Source organism: Carcharhinus amblyrhynchos, chromosome 3 (assembly GCF_965287045.1).
Source record: "Carcharhinus amblyrhynchos chromosome 3, sCarAmb.v2.hapA, whole genome shotgun sequence".
In the NCBI taxonomy this organism is placed as follows: Eukaryota; Metazoa; Chordata; class Chondrichthyes; order Carcharhiniformes; family Carcharhinidae; genus Carcharhinus; species Carcharhinus amblyrhynchos.
The window spans coordinates 108,716,275-108,734,390 of NC_137326.1; the positions used below are offsets into that span (position 1 = coordinate 108,716,275).

Consider the following 18,116-nt stretch of genomic DNA (forward strand, 5'->3'; position numbering starts at 1 on the left):
TGTATTTAATGTGTAATGACTGTATTTTGAATTCAACACCATATAAGATTTAATTGAACTGTTTAATTAGGGAGTAGAGGAAAGTTGAGATAGCATTGAATTAGGAGAGAATTTGAAGAATGCTTATTGCAGGGAACTAAAATCCTTGCTCCATGTTCTTTGTATTTGTGAATTTGACTTCACATAATGAACAAAGTCATCAGAAAGACGCTATCATCCTCAACAAAATATCAAAGATGATAGCAATGGCAGGGTATATTGTGAAACAATCCAGTCACCAACATTTTAGATAAGAAGTCAACATTTCAGATAAGAAGTCAACATTTCAAACTCAGCTGCATAAATGGGAAAAACAGAGAAAAGAGCCAAGCTTAAAGACTCTATTCTTTACTGACAATTCCAGCAGCACAGGATAACTGTTTTTAACTCATTCATGGGATATGGGCCTTGCTGGCTGGCTAGCATTTATTGTCCATCCCTAGTTGACCTTGCAGTTGAGAGTCAACCACTTTGCTGTGGGTCTGGAATTACATGTAGACCAGATCAGATAAGGACAGCAGATTCTCTACCCTAAAGGATATTAGTGAACAATTGACAATGGTCTCATGATCATTAGTAGATTCTTAATTCCAGATTTTTTTTTTTAATTTAATTCAAATTCTACCATCTCCCATGGCAGGATTCGAACCTGGGTCCTCAGAACATTAGCTGAGTTTTGGATTGATAGCCCAGCGATAATATCACTCGGCCATCACTTCTCTCGTAACTGTAAAACAATACTTTTTCACTTTCAAACACAAGTTAAATGAAGATTGCTGTGAATGCAAGAGGAGCTGTCCCCCTTTGAAAATGTGGAGGCAAGTGGGCATAGCGGCAACAGAAAAAGAACGACAGAGATTAAACTTGTTTCAAACTATCAAGACATGATTAACGACTCAAATAATTTCCAAAATTAAGGGGTTTTATTTCGTCTGAACAGGGATTAATCACCGATTACTATATGCCATAATTTTTGCCTTGACCCATCTTTATTTGCACTGTTATTGTGCAGCAGGCTGTCAAAATCAATCTGCCATGATAGAGTACATACAAAATCTGTTGTACAATAGCGCCACCAAGTGTTCAGGTCAGCAACAGGACTACAGCATCTATTTGTGTTTGAGAAACCCATCTTGGAATCTGAAAATTATCAGGAGTGTTCTGTAAACAGAAAAAGCTACTCCTCAATCCTCCTCTTCTGAAAACAGGCGTTGTTCCTCAAGTCCACTTGCTCCGACAAACTAAAACACAGCCAAAGAGAACTTGAACAAAATCGTAAAAATATTTGAAGAGCTGGCATCATGATGCAATTTCTTCACACATCCTTATCTGCGGGTTACCTATCTCCAACTCAATTACATCACAAAAATGATAGCAGTTATGCTTTTGGTAAACAAAAATCCTGTTTACGTACAAAATGAAGAAAGCCAAAATTTGCTTTCCTCAGTATTCCCACTGTTATACAAACCACTAGCTCTATTCAAATGACAGTTATTTATTATTGTCACAAGTAGGCTGACATTAACACTGCAGTGAAGTTACTGTGAAAATTCCCTTATCACCACACTCTGGCGCCAGTTCGGAAATACTGAAAGAGAATTTAGCATGGCCAATGCACTTAACCTGCACATTTTTTGGAAGAAAACTGGAGCATCTGGAGTAAACCCACGTAGATACGGAGAGAACGTGCACACTCTGCACAGATAGTGACCCAAGCCAGGAATCGAACTCGGGTCCCTGGCACTGTGAGGCGGCATTGCTAACCACTGTCCCACAGTGCTGCTCTACTGCTAAATCAGCTCATATATCATTACTCTGTGAAATGGGCCATTGTTGCAACCAGAGTGGGAGCAACCTTTGGGGAGAATTCCAAGGCAGGTTCTTCAAAAGTGGAAATTGAAAACCCTCAAAAAAAAAATTGCAGTCAGATTGTTAAGCTCACAATGTGACAAATATTTGGCTGAGTTGTTGAGAAATCCATGGAATCTGTCTTATTTTGGAGTGTAGTGTATCTGACCGCAATTTACTTGTTAATTCACATGCATCCCATGCTTACCTTGAATGTTAGAGTAGAAGATAATTATAATTTGTTTAATTCCCTGAATTTAAATATGTCTGTAAAGATATTACTAGTATAAAAGAATATGACTTGAATCATTTTTTTGTGCTGATATTAAGATCTTTCCAACCTTTCTGTCTGGGCCAATGTAGTTTATTTTCGTTTAATGAATGTTTAATTTTGTGTTAAAGGTTCATCAGCAGTCGCCTATGAATTTGTTTAGTCACTTTTCTCAATGGTTTCTAAAAGAATCAAATTAAAATCCATTAAGCCAAGTTTCACTCAGAATCAATATTATCAATAGAGATTATAACAAAAGAAAAAGCCAAAAAAATTCCAATATTAATACAAATCTGTAGAAGTACTTTTTAAAGTTGACTTTCAGTGGCAGAGAGGTTGTTTGTTAGTAATTGGGGCTCATCAATATTCCAATTCTGCAGTCTGCCAAATCCCCATATTCATTGTTAAATACCATTGGCACCCAATCTTTAGCTGCCTCAGCTCCCAACTCTGAAATTCCCTCTCTAAATCTCTTGGTTTTTCTACCTCTCTTTTCTCTTCCAAGCTTTTGGCCATCTGCCCTCATGTCTCCTTACTTGGTTCAGTGTCAAATTTTGTTAGATGGCTTTGAAGCACTTTTGAATCTTTTACCATATTAGAAGTTCTATACAAATGTAAGTGGTTGCTTTAGAAATTTACTTATACTGGAAAGGACCAGTCTTAATGTTCTGAGGTGCGTTAGGTGGATAGTGAATGAGGGCAGATCTATACGATTCTATGTCTATCAATGCCAAGTCTCTCAGTGGAACACTGTTATCATGAAGCTTCAAAAGGAATAGGGCAGCAACTTCTTGATTTCTATATTTAACTGTACATGTGGTCACTGGGAATGGCTGTCCTATTTATTCTTTAACAATGGTGAGCAATGTTATAGCTTCATTATTTGTACAGGCAAAATGTTCCAATGTTAATCAAAGAAAAGAATGATTTTTTTTTAATCTTCTTCCAAGAAATGCCAAAATGCATGATACATTGCCAGGAAACATTAACATCCGTACTCGTGCATGGATTTGCAGATGTACTGTACATCAATCATGATTCTACAATGTTAGGCCAGCCAGTAACAATGTTTGAGACTTGGAGACAGAATTGCCCTCTTGTTTGATAAGTAGTGGACAACTATTTGTGAATAGGAGACCTTCAAATGCAACACGATATTTGGTTTGTTTTAACCTGGCAGAACTTTGGAGCTCCCACTCCACTCCTTTTACAGAACTTTAAATTAATTCAGTGTTTTAAGCCTCCACCATCCCAACTGGAAACCCATTCTGATTATGTGTCATTTTTAGTGAAGGATATTCTGACACGATTTCCAATTTTGCCTATTGAACAGATGGTCCTTTGCTATATTATCCAGCTTAACTTGAAGTGAAACTCTGTTGCAGATATACCTTTCTCATGCCATTTACTACTTCTTAATTTACATGAGGTCCTTGCCCAGTCACCTCCTCACAAGGTTGAAAAACCCAAGTTTCTCCAGGTTTCCCTCAGTTAATATACTACAGGAATTTTGAGATGAACTGTTGAGTTGTGCTAAATTTAGAAGACATAGAGCTGAGGAAATGAATTTACCAAATATATCAATTCTGAATTTATGAGCACAATTATAATGGTCAGATTTTCAATGTGACGCCATCTACAGGGAATCTGTTCTCTTAGCAGAACAGCTACAGTCACATTTTTTTCATTCATTTGTGGGACAGTTGTCGCTGGCTGGCCAACATTTATTACTCATCCCTAGTTGTCCGGGGGCGTTTGAGAGTCAACCACATTGCTGTTGATCTGGGGTCACATGCAAGCCAGACGGGGTAAGCAGATTTCCTTCCCTAAAGGACATCAGTGAACCGATGAGTTTTTCCAACAATCAATAATGGTTTCATGGTCATCAGTAGATTCTTAATTCCAGATTTTTTTAAATTAAATTCCAATTCCACCATCTGCTGTGGTGGGATTTGAACCCTGGCCCCCAGAACATTAGCTGAATTGCTGGATTTATAGTCTAGCCATAATACCATTAGGCCATTGCCTCCCCTGTTCTCCAACCACAGTGAAGTAATCTCGAGATGCAGATTGCGAAGTAGTAAGCAATACACTGTAAATATGTTACATTTGAATCTTTATAACAACATTGTTAAGCAACACCTTGACATTGAAATTCTCATCCCACAGTTTTGAAATCCTGCCTTTATTCTTGTCTCTGTCTATCTCTAATGCTCTCCAACACTATAATCCTTCACAATCACAAACCATAATCCTAAAGTTCAACAAAATTAAGCATAGGTATGAGAGAAAAAGCTGACTAAGGTTGATTAGATAAATAGACTAAAAGATATCCTCGTGAAATAAAACAGTGGGAAATATTTGAAGAGACAATTCAGAAGTTCAACAAAAATACATTTAATTGAAAAGCAAAAACTCGGCGAGAAAGATCCATATGTAGCTTACTAAGCAGGTTAAGGATAGCATTAGATTAAAATAAGAGGTTTATGATATTGCAAAAAAAAAAGCAAGCCTGAGGACTGAGTGTCTTTAAAAACCAAGGGCCATTAAAATGTTGATAAAAAGTTAAAAAAAAACGTGAACTAGCCAAAAATATGAACAGGTCGTAAAAGCTTTTACAAGTATAAATAAAATACTAAATAAATAAAATACTGGCCCCTTGGAAGCAGACCCAGGAGAAATTTTCCTGGGGAATTAGGAAATGGCAGAAATGTTGGATGGGATTTTCTGGTCATTGGCTGGTGGCAAGATCCTCTGGTCTCAACAAGTGACCACCACCCCTCCCCCCCACCATGGATTCCCTGGCAGTAAAGGGCAGAAACAACGCAAAACCCCATTGTCAGTGGCAGGACCTGAAGATCTCGTGAACGGCCAACGGCTACCATGAAACACACCATGGGGTAAGTGCCATGGAGCACTTACTGAACAATCCTGACTGCGCCAAGAATTGTACGAACAACCATTTTGAGATTATCAGCCAGATTTGGAAAGTGGCTGATTTATGCCTGCTAAATGCTACGTATATTCATACGCAGCACCCAGTCATCTGCAGGCAAAATAAATCATCTCAGCACTGCACATTTTAATGCTTGGGTGATTCTGTTCCCTGGTGCATTCTCTATAGATCACCCGACTAATTAGAAGCAACTTGTTTTAAATTTGGGATAATTGTTTCCAGGTGCATTTTTCATGGCAACATTTTGAGCAACCAGAATCTACTTGCCAACCAAGCAGCACCCTGTTTCCCATGCAGTATAAATCGTTGTTCCCTTTGAAAATTGGTATCCTAGCATCCGTCCTGCGAAGTGCAAGATGAAAAGATTCAACAGTGTGTCTCTTTTTCCAATCGTATTCAACAAATATTTGTATATCAGGAATGCTAGAAGAACTGGGAGCAGCAAGGAAAGCTTCAGTACCAGACTAGCTCAATAAACACCACTGCTGACCTAACCCTGAATGGCATATCTGTCAGACTGGTCAAGCAGCAGGTGGACAGAGAAACCACAGATGCAAAAAATCTACTTGACCTCATTCTCACCAATCTCCCAGTCGGAAATGCATCCACCCATGACCAAAGGACTATCTCACCCTCCTTTTGGGGACAGTCTTGTCATCGTACAGAGGCTACCATCCACCATGTTGTGAAGCATTAACACATTGAATCAGAACAAATCCACCAACTCAAAAGTGGGCATCTATGTGATGCTGCAGGCCATCATCCACAGGGTTGTATTTAATCACAATAGATAATATCATGGCATGGCATAGCCTTCATTTCAGCATCACCATCAATCCACAGAACCAACCCTGGTTCAATAAGAAGTGTAGGAGGGCATTGCCAAGTATTTCTAAAAATAAAGTGCTAACATGATGAAACGTGGATGCTAAAGAGCAGGAGCAGTGTGTAATAAACAGAGCTAAATGAACCCACAAATCAATAACTATATCAGATAAAAGCTCTGACATCCAGCCACAGTCATGAGTGAGCAATTAAACAACTAATTGAATGATGATGGTGGGCCCAGCACATACACACCACAATATTTCATGTTTTATTATGCACAGGATTCGATAAGTCTGACCCAAGATCCTGGATGACTAATTCTTCAACAATATTTAATCCCAACTGTATTTTGTAATGTAATTAATTTTCAAATGGTATTAGCATCCCTTTCTTTAAATTAAGTTTGACAGTAATATTGTTATAGACATGGATTCTTAACATTAGTCACGTACATATTTGTCTGTTTTTGAAACAGACACCAATGCACACTGTACATTTGTATGTGGTAATGTTGCAAGAAATAGTTTATGATCACGAGCATCACCTTGGAACCAATACTGTGTTGGTAGATCAATGGTTTCCACAGTTTCAAGCTGCTTTTAATGGTAATGTCACATGCCAAAGTGCTGTCCGTTAAAAGATGCCAGATTAATGACCAAATAAAAAAAAGAAAAGGCTGAAGCAACCAGCTTCAGCAAAGACAAGTCCTGTTGACAATCGACTGTGGCTTGCTCCAGAGGTTCCAACAATCATAGATGTCCTTTTTCAACCAACTTGATATGTTCCATTTCGATATACCAAGAAATGACTGACCACATTGGATCCAGCAAAGGCAATGGGCCCCAGCAAGACACGTGCTTCAAAACTAGCTGCACCTCTGGCCTAGCTGTTCAAATACAGCCACAACACTGGTATCTACCCAGCAATGTGGAAACTTCCCTAAGTATCTCCTGTCCACTAAAAGCAGGATACCTCTAATCCAGCCATTTGCCCTCATCAGCATACTCCCAACCATAGAATCATACAGCGCAGATGAGGCCCTTCAGCCCAACAAGTCTGCACCGACACATTAGAAACACCCAAACTCTCGCCTAATCCCATCTGACGGCACTTGGCCCATATCACCATCATCAGCCTTTCAAAGTTGTTTCACAACAAGCTGGAATCAATGGAGTAGCAATGTGTAAGGTAGTTCAGGCACAGCTAGGAAGCGGTGATTGTGTGCACTACCTAGTCTATGAAGGCTTGCAGGAAGAGCCTGCCATCTCCACCCCTGTACCAATAGTACTTAGAACCAGCATTGCCTTCAACCTTTACACAGTGAACAAAGTTTAGTGGTGATGTTATTAGATCAGTAACCCAGGGATCTTAATACCAAGAAGTGTGTTCAAATTCTACCAAAGTGGGGAATTTTAAATTCACTTAATAAACAAACCCGGAACAGAAAACTGGTAACGGTGACCATGTTACCGTTTTCATAATATGGTGACACTGGAACAGCAGACAGCACACTTCTCTCTCATGTTCAGTTGCAGGAGCTGTATTAATGATACAGATCACATATCTAAATTGACCACATAATATGTACCACATTCTGCTTAAGCTGCAGTAATAATGTTTCCCCATCACCATTACATTTACCTTGTTTATTTCTTAATACAGCCTTGAAGTAAGGTTTGGAACTTCAATACAAACAGGCTGAGAAGCAGTAACTCTGACCCTAACCCTGACCTGGGAGGCAGTGATCGGAATCCTTAGGCCACCCACATTGAACCCAGAGTCACTGCTACCAGATAGACCAAGGGAGGAATCAGCAGCCTGACGAGCCATGTCACCTCACCCCAGGTCTAACTCACTGGTCTCCTGGGCACCTGCATCAAGTTGTTGTTGATCTCGCTGTGGAACCAGTAGCCCAGCACTGACACTGGACATAATTTTCTTGTCATGGGGAGCCAAGAACTAGTCCAGTTACTGATAGGCAGCAGTGTGGCCTGTGGTATCATATATCCAACCAATAGGAAAAACTGCACAAGCACAAGTCGAGTGTTGAAGGCGGCATTCAGCATGCTTGGTTTCATCGGTCAGAACATGGAATACAGGACTTGGGATGTCTTGTTGAAGTTGTACAAGACATTAGTAAGCCACACTTATAACTCGATCCATCAAGTTCCGGTAGCATCCTAGTAAATCTTTTCTGCACTCTTTTTAGTTTAATAATATCTTTTCTATAATAGGGTGACCAGAATTGCACACAGTATTACGTCACCCTGTTATAGAAAAGATATTATTAAACTAAAAAGAGTGCAGAAAAGATTTACTCGGATGCTACCGGAACTTGATGGATTGAGTTATAAGGGTAGACTGGGACGTTTTTCTCTTGAGGCTGAGTGGTGATCTTATAGAGCTCTATAAAATTATGGGGGGCATAGATCAGCTTGATAGTCAATACCTTTTCCCAAGAGGTAGGGGAGTCTAAAACTAGAGGGCATAGGTTTAAGGTGAGAGGGGAGAGATACAAAAGTGTCCAGAGGCGCAATTTTTTCCACAGAGGGTGGTGAGTGTCTGGAACAAACTGCCAGAGATGGTAACAGAGGCGGGTATAATTTTGTCTTTTAAAAAGCATTTAGATAGTTACCTAGGTATGATGGGTATAGAGGAATATGGATTAAATGTGGGCAATTGGGACTACCTTATGGTTTAAAAAAAAAAGGACAACATGGACAAGCTGGGCTGAAGGGCTTGTTTCCATGCTGTAAACCTCCACGACTCTTAAATAGATGCAACATTCAGCTTCAAGGTGGCATCAGGGGGTACTGTGGTCATAAAAAGCCATTTGGTTCAATAACATCTACAGGAAAGGAAAGCTGATGTCCTTGTTTGGTCTAAGATTTTGATAATATTTTGGTTTTTAGGTTCAATATTGGTTTGAAATCATATTTTAGGAATTTGTCTTAGAAATTTAAACTGGACTATTTAAGGCTGTCTGCTGAATAAGAACGAAATAGTTAAAAATGGGTCGAGAACAGTTCCAGCAACTGTGTAGGTGTCAGCTTATCTGGTTCAATACAACCACGTTTGGTTTAATTACGTGATGCACAATTCAAAGCATCTTTGTCAGATTTACAGAAATAAGCAAGGGATTTGAACACCACAGTTTGAACTTAGTATGACAGCTTAACTTTAAACAAGAACCATCATGTCTTTGATTTGGACTTGACTGTCTACACTTCCTGCTGCCTCGGCAAAGCAGCCAGCATAATCAAGGACCGCACGCACGTTGCACATTCTCTCTTCCACCTTCCTCCATCGGGAAAAAAATACAAAAGTTTGAGGTCATGTGCCAACCGACTCAAAAACAGCTTCTTCCCTGCTGACTTTCGAACGGACCTACCTTGTCTTAACACCCTAGTTATGACTGTAATACCACATTCTGCACTCTTTTCCTTCTCTATGTATGGTATGCTTTGTCTGTAACAGCGCGCAAGAAACAATACTTTTCACTGTATGCTAATACATGTGACAATAATAAATCAAATCAAATTAGACTTGCGTTTCCATTCATAGGAGACACCAGGATCCGAGGGCGCTGCCTCAGAGTAAAGGGACACCCCTGTGGAACTGAGAGGAGGAGGAATTTCTTCAGCCAGAGGGCGGTGAATCTGTGGAATTCATTGCCACAGAAGACTGTGGAGGCCAGTTCACAGACTGTATTTAAGACAGCTAGGTTCTTGATTGGTGAGGCGATCAAAGGTTACGGGGAAAAGACAGGAGAATGGAATTGAATCAACCACGATCAAATGGCAGAGCAGACTCAGTGGGCCAAATGACCTCATTCTGCTCCTATATCTTATGGTCTTGATCCATTAACCACATTTGTTGGACAGAGCACACACATTTTAAAAAGACTCTTCTTTCCTGACACCGTACTAGGAAATATTACTAACATCTGTTCTTAAATATCTTAGTATCCATGGCAATAGGTTAACTTGTTTTATGTGAATGTAACTCCTGGGGCATAGGAATAGAAAAGATGGGTATTTGTCTCAGACCTGGCTTCTAGTTATTTGGGGGGGACCACCAGCTGATCCCACCTTAAGATAATGAAAAGCGACATTTTAATTATTTCCTAATAATGGGTGAAGAACAGTCAGAATTGGGCTAAATGTGGAAACTCAAGTCTTCATTGATACAGTTTCACCATGGCTTGTGCGGTTTAATTCTTCTGTTACAGTTTAACATACCTTCAGAGACAGAAGAAGAAAGACATCACCTTTGCTGGCTGCAGTCCAGGAATCCTCGGCATGGAGGGATAAGAAACTTCCATGATGTCTTCACTGTTTTTGTTACATACATATAGCATCTTCTTTGATAAATTATAGTTGATTCATAAAGACTGGTTGTTTATTCCTTCTTACGTCAGACAGAGCAGAGGATCCCACTGACGTAAATTAGGAATTCAGAACCTAGATATTTAAATAGGTGTCTTATACCTCAGACTTCAGACCCACAGCAATTTAGTTGACTCTTAACTGCCCTCTGAAATGACCTGGCCAGTCACTCAGTTAAGGGCAATTAGGGATGGGCAATAAATGTTGACAATACCCACATCCTATGAATGAAGATTCACGAGGTTCTCCAGGCATTCGCATGAGGCTCCTCAGGGATAAGATATTTTATTGCATACCATTCAGAGACAAAAAGATTTGTTGTCACCAAAACCATGGGGATATTATCACAAGGAACAGTAGCAGAATGGTCACTGTCAACATAAAAGCCACTACGTGAGAACATTATTGCCAAAGTTTTGCAGCAACTGTACCGATGGGTACCAATACTTATATTTGGGTTTAGTTATATTCCTGGTCAGCATTCTTGACTCAACCAAGTCTATCACAAATAGAGTTACCTAGTTATTCATTTCATTGTTATTTTGGTTGGTGTGTAACAGAGTTCATAAAGGTTTACTGCACAGAAACAGGCTCTTCAGCCCAACTTGCCCATGCCGCTCAGCTTTTGCCACTAAGCTGGTCCCAATTGCCCACGTTTGGTCCATATCCCTCTATACCCATCTTACTCATGTAAATGCTTTTTAAAAGCAAAAATGTACCCACCTCTACTCCTCCTCTGGCAGTTCGTTCCAGACACTTACCACCTTCTCTGTGAAAAAAAAGTTACCTCTCTGGACCCTTTTGTATCTCTTCCCTCTCACCTTAAACCCATGTCCTCTAGGTTTAGACTCCCCTACCTTTGGGTAAAGATATTGACTATCTACGTTGTCTATGCACCTCATTATTTTATAGACCTCTACAAGATCACCCCCAAACCTCCTACACTCCAAAGAAAAAAGTACCAGTCTATCCAGCCTCTCCTTATAACTCAAACCTTCAAGTCCCAGTTGCATCTTAGCAAATCTTTTCTGCACTCTTTCTAGTTTTATAATATCCTTTCTATAATAGGGTGACCAGAACTGCACACCATAATCCAAGTGTGGCCTTACCAATGTCTTGACATTATAGACACATTTGTTCATTGCATATTGTGCTTTGAAATAAGGTATTATAATAGATGCAAGGACTATATTATTAAACATGGAGATAGATGCTAACCTGCATAAAATATTGCAAGGAACATGACCGAATTACGCTGGATAGTCAAACTCAAAGCTGCCAATATCAAACCTGAAAATATGAGAAATTGAAACACTAAAAAGTCACAGGATCCACCTTTGTTGCATTAGATTTATACAGTAAAATTCAGCATGCATATCTTTAATACAATTTTCCGATTTTTTTCACTGTGCCAGAGAATACAGTTATGACTGGAACATTATACCATGCGTCGCCTGCCACATTATGAGCAAACACCCTCAAATCGGATTTATCTCAGATAAGCAAAATCAGAAACCCAAGGTTTCCACATAAAGTAAATACAGGAAGTCGGTCAGTGAGCAAATATTATTTAACCTCAGCGACTGAATACAATGTTTTTCTCCTCCTCTGTAAACTTTTTGCAGAAAAATGACAAAAATTTGCACTTCTAACTGGATCATTAAGAATGTAAATGTAATTGTTGAAGAAGAAATAAGAGACATGCTGCCAAAGTCCTCATCAGGATAGCTCACCAGAAATAACCAATTGCAATGTGTGTGTGTGTGTGTGTGTGTGTGGGGAGGGGGGTGGTGGAGAGAAAGAGAGAAAGAGAGAGAGAGAGAGAATCAGGAGTGCTGATTGGACTCTAATTGGTGGAGACATGGGGAGTGCAGCATAGAACAGTTACCTGCCCAGCTTTGATCAAATTCAAACCAGTGACTCTGATTGGTCAAGACCTTGCCCCGGGGAATGAACATTCCCCAAACTTTTGTTTGATTGAAAAAGGTGCAAAGTGTGGACATGTTCCTGCTGTCTGCGAAGAGCAGGGCCCTGTGTGTGAATATATGTGACTTCTAGCAGACAAAGTGAGGCACACTGCAAGCCCAACTGAATCTTAAATTGCTTTTTACTGTGTTTCTTAATACTATCAGGATTATTTAGCAGGTGTTGTCCAATTGTAGATGGAAACAATGTTTTAAAATTTACAAGCATCGACTGGTTGGATATGGTCAATACTTTGGCAGTTGCAAACAGCTGAAAGGACATGCCATTTGATATAATTTACCAATGGTTGGAATACAGTATCTCACTTACACGTACCCTCTCTGTTAGAGGAAGCTGAGGGTGCCCCAAGAGGCATGGGACCCTCATCCTCTTCTGGCACATCCTCAGCCTTTACTTGGCAATACAGCTGACTTGGAAGCTACCACTGGGGCACAGGTGACATCCCCTCCAGTTATGTTTGGGCCACCTGCAAGGCAGCCCTGTCCAGCCTACAAAGCACTTCATGTATCCCAAGTGTACAGGTTCTGAACTGACTGCTCCAGGCTACATAGAGTGCCCTGCAATCTGTGTGTAATGGTGCATTACTGCTGCATGCACTTGAGGTTTTTCTGCAATAGGACTCTCTATGAGGTTAGTAACCCTCTCATTGAATGAGCTCATCTGTTCAAGGTCTTGACAGATGGTCAATCTCAACTCCTCTGGTGACTCTTCCACTCTCAAATCCCAACTCTGCACAGCCCCGGGAGAGTGGGGGGAATCCCAACTCCACACAGCTCCGGAGGGGATCCCAACACTGCAGAGCCGCAGAGTATACAGACAAAGCATACTGTTTATAGGGGAGGAAAGGAGTGAGTGCAAAATGTGGTGTTACTATCATAGCTAGGATATAGGAGAAAGATCAACTTAATGTGAGGTAGATCCTGTCAAAAGTCTGACAACAGCGGAGAAGAAGCTGTTCTCCAGTCAGTTGGTACATGACCTCAGACTTTTGTATCTTTTTCCCAACAGAAGAAGGCGGAGAAAAGAATGTCCAGGGTGTATCGGGTCCTTAATTATACTGATTGCTTTGCCGAGGCAGCAGGAAGTATGGACATTATCAATGGATGGGAGGCCAGCTCTATATGGAAACAAGTTCTCAGCAGGTTAAGTGAAGGTTCAAAGTAACGGGCCGTGCAAATCTTTTCACAGATAACTGTTTGCTGATTGCAAGAGGGGTTTGCAGAGGGTGTTTCAGATGGCATATAGCAGGGATGCAACACTTCAATATAATTCTTTTACGTGCCTCAAACACATTTGCCAGCTCTTAAGATCGTGATCAAATTGGTAGACACAAGGCACTGATGGGCCCAAGTTGTGTCTTCTATCTTGCCCACTCTGGAGTCAGTGCATCTCCATTCCTGCCTTTGGTCTACCTAATTAGGTGGCTGCCTCATCTCTCCGTCAATTATGTGCAAAACATGAGACAATACACAAAATGATGCGTGGACTTTCAGTAATAGGATGGATTTCTTGCTGGTGCTGTGTCAGCTGTCAGGTTACATCAGCTTCGTGATTGGGAAATTCTTTTGAAAGTAGATGAATTCTCTCTGATATCAGATACCCCAGAAAGAAACTTCATTCCAATGTGAACATCTCCACCTGAATTATGTATGAATCTATAGACATCAGTATCAAGTTCAGTTTTAATTGAGTCTGTATTGAACGCTGGACTCCATGCATATTAGGACATCTGTCAAATTTATTTCCCAGTTAAGTACTTTAGATTACTAAAATGACTGGAAAAATATATTTTACTTGATTAACCGTTTGTGAACTGGTTAATTCTTTACCATTTTAAGTACATGGGATGGCACAATGGTCAGCACTGCTGCCAGGCACTGACACTGCTGGCAGGGATCCAGGTTCGATTTCTAGCTTGGGTCACTATCTGTGTGGAGTTTGCACACATTCTCTGGCCAGCATAATTAAAGACCCCACGCACCCCGGACAATCTCTTTTCCACTTTCTTCCATTGGGAAAGAGATGCAGAAGTCTGAGGTCACATCTCTGCATGGGTTTCCTCCGGATGCTCTGGTTTCCTCTCAGACCAAACACGTGCAGATTAGGTACACTGGCCATGCTAAATTCTCCCTCAGTGTACTCAAACAGGTCCTGGAGTGTAGCAACTAGGGGATTTTTTACAGTAACTTCATTGTGCAGTGTGAATGTAAGTCTTCTAATAAATAACGTGTACTGTTAGTTCCTCATATACTTTCTAAACTTTGTTTATTGTCTTATTTATAAAAAAAATCCAGATTCCAGTTTTAAATTGATCGGAATGGTGAATCAACTCAGAATAGACAGAAAATGGTGGATTTCCTAGACACCGGGTAATTGTTGGTCCTGTGCAGCATTGCATTCATTCACACATGCATTTTGACACATAGCAAAATCAGCCTGCTTGTGGAAACTGCATTGTTGCTGCAAGATAAATTGGATTTAACCTAACAAAATGAAAATTTAAAAATCTTAGGAGCTACCTGAAAAAGTTTGAAACAGACCAATGTTGTTGCTTTCACTGAGAGGATTCAGAGGCACAACTTTTTCTCTGTTCCATCTCTTCCTAAGACGTACAAAAAAAAGGAGGGAGGGGCAACATCACATGCTCCCACTAAGCTGCACGAGTGACTGTGCAGTAAAGTAGAAGGCATGTATTCTATATCGAACAGGCGTTCAGCCACACTAATAAAATGTAAAGATAGCTGGTGAAATCAGTATGTGCTGAGTGCCACAATTGTAAAGGGAACATTACTTCTAGCTCCTTGTATTTTAGTGCTCTGGATAGAAAAGCCAACATTCCACTGATTTTTTTGCAACTTGAGATTTTCACGATCTATGTACATAGATCCAAGGTCTTTTTGGACCTGTACTGTTGTTAGTCTTTCACCATTTAGGAAGTACACTAGTTCTATTACTTTTAGGCCCAAAATAGATGGTCTTAGATTTATCTACAATGAATTTTATTTGGCACAGTTATATTGAATTAATCCATTCAGGTCTCTTCGTAATTGTATGCTTTCATTGACACTGCTTAAAAAAAGTTACCTATCTGAATTTGGATATGTGATTTTTTAATCCCATCATCTAAATCATGGACAAACGCAGGTCATTGTGGGTCACCTCCACTCAAATCCTGCCAATGAACCCAACTCTCTGGGCTGGATGCTCCATGCACTCTTCTGGCATCTTTCACAATGATGGAGGTGGCCCAGCACCATGAGCATCAATTCTAGTTAACAATCTTTCATGACAGACTTTCTCAAATGCCTTCTGGACAACCATCTGAACAACAGCCCTAAACATTCCTTGTCCATGACTTTAACCAGCTCTTCCAAAAGATCAATGAGTAAATCATACCTGACAAATTTCTTACCAACCAATGCTTGGTTCCCCTCTAAGCAGCTGACAGTTTTCAAGGTGTTTGGTCACTCCACTTGTAATTATAGATAATTACCTGGCAGCAGAAGTTAGGCTAACCGGTCTATCATTTCCATCTCTCGTCTTTCTTAAATAACACTTTCATGGAATCTTTGGAAGATCATGGTTAAAGTTCTCACTAACTTCCTTTGATATACCCAGATGTGAAAGCCACCTGGTTCTACACATTCAAATTAAGCATAACCTGCCTTGAAGTACATGTGGACATACACCAACTGAAAACTTCCTTTACCAACGGTATAAAAATAAAGATTGTTGCAATTATACACAGTGTTGCTGAGACCACATCTGGAGTATGGTGTCCAGTTTTGGTCTCTTTATTTGGAGAAGGATGTGGTAGCATTGGAACAAAGGTGTTGACATACAAGGAGAGATTAAACAGCTTGGGTTTATACTCGCTGGACTTTAGAAGGATAAGAGAGGGATCTGATTGAGATATATAAAATTTTTAAAGGGATTGATACAGTCGACATAGACCAAACGTTTCCTCTTATGGGGCAATCTAGAACAAGAGATCACAGGTATTGGCTGACAGGTGGTCGATTTAAAACTAAAAAAAAAAGGAGAAACTACTTCTCGGTGGTGAATTTGCAGAACTCGCTGCCCCATAGTACGGTAGAATCTGAATCATTGAATGGTTTCAAGAAGGAGATAGATATATTCCTAATTATAAAAAAGGGATGCAAGGATATGGGGGACAGTTGGGGAGGTGCAGTTGAAACCAAGGAGCGATCAGCCATGATCTGTTAAATGGCAGAGCAGGCTAAAGGGCTGAATTTGCCCACTTCTGTTCCTAATTCGTACGAAATACTGTAACGTCAGTGCTTTCAAGTTCAGCATTGCCCTCAGAAATCATATTGAACAATTTTGTAAGGAAGCCAAAATGTTCAAACTCAGCTACTGTCACAGCGGTTAGCATTGCTGCCTCATAGCGACAGGGACCCTGGTTTGATTCCCAGCTTGGGTCACTGTCTGTGTGGACGTTCTCCTCGTGTCTCCATGGGTTTCCTCCCACAGTCTGAAAGACATGCTGGTTAGGTACATTAACCCAAAAAGGTGCTGGAGTGTGGCGACTAAGGGATTTTCACAATAATTTCATTCCAGTGTTAATGTAAGCCTTATTTATGACACTAATAAATAAACTTTACTGTCTGTCCATTCTCACCAAAATCTATTTAAAAACAATAAACAGACTATAAGACAGTGGGAAATTGTTGTTGCGAGTGGGCACGGTCAGAGGGCTGGCACCTTTCAGTGGTAAAGCGCAGATGAAGTACCTGGTAGTTGAAGGCAGCATCCTGCAGCAGCTCCTGCAGAAGCGGCTCTCCTATTTTCTTGCTGGGCAGGTCAGCCACAAAGTGCAGATGCAGCACCTCATTATCCTCCAACATCGCGTGTTTCACCATGGAGCTGATGGCCAGCCTCAGTTTCTCCTGCAGGCCGGAGTTCTTGTCCGCCTTGGTGAACATCATCAGAAGGTGCAAGAGGCGCCTCTGCCTCCCCGCCGGCTCGCTGCTCTCAAAGCGACCGCTCGCCGCAGCCTCTGCCGCTTTCTTGCCGCTGAGGTTGACAGTCAGCTGGACATCGCCCTGGCCGCTCCTCCCCGCCTGGCTCTCCTTCATCCTCCGGGTGGTGCTGGAGAAATTCTCGTGGTTGGATCCGAAGTAGTAAAAGGCGAACACGGCGAAGGCGGCGGCGAACAGCAGCGCAAACTGGTAGGAGCGGAATGAGGTGAACTTGGCCTTGCTCTGGAGCAGCTTCCTCCACAATGCCATTGTGTGTGTGTGTGAGCTGCAGGGAGGACACTCAGCCCGCCGCCGCTGCCTGCCCCTAATCCAGCCCCTCCCCCCGGAGGAGACCAACCAATCACAGACAGGCTTCGCCAAACCATCAGCCAATCAAAAACCCCACTCGCTGTGACGCGCCTGCAATCGGAAATGCAGCAGCCAATGAAAAGCCACCTCTCAGGAACTTAGCAAGAAATCTAAACAGCCGGCTTGGGAAAGTGTTTATTTGAAGTTTATTTATTACTCTCACCAATAGGCTTACATTAACACTGCAACGAAGTTACCGTGAAATTCCCCTAGTCGCCACACTCCAGCGCCTGTTTGGGTCAATGCACCTGAACCAGCACCTCTTTCAGAGTGTGAGAGGAAACTGGAGCACCCACAGGAAACCCATGCAGACACAGGGAAAACATGCAAACTCCACACAGTGACCCAAGCTGGGAATTGAACCTGGGTCCCTGGCATAACCACTGTGCCACCATGCTGCCCCGCGAACAACTTTCTGGGGAAATCATGACATAGGGGAATAGCCAGAC

At 41.2% G+C, this 18,116-nt stretch overlaps 1 protein-coding gene across 1 annotated transcript in view; it reads right to left on the minus strand.

The window, feature by feature from the left end:
* The window catches only part of xxylt1 (xyloside xylosyltransferase 1), a 116,737-nt gene extending 99,161 nt beyond the window's left edge, over positions 1–17,576 (minus strand). The window contains exon 1 of the mRNA XM_080186453.1: positions 17,071–17,576. Within this exon, the coding sequence (XP_080042579.1) occupies positions 17,071–17,568 (498 nt within the window). The 5' untranslated portion in view covers positions 17,569–17,576. The remainder of the gene's footprint in view (positions 1–17,070) is intronic.
* Between the last annotated feature and the right edge of the window lie 540 nt (positions 17,577–18,116).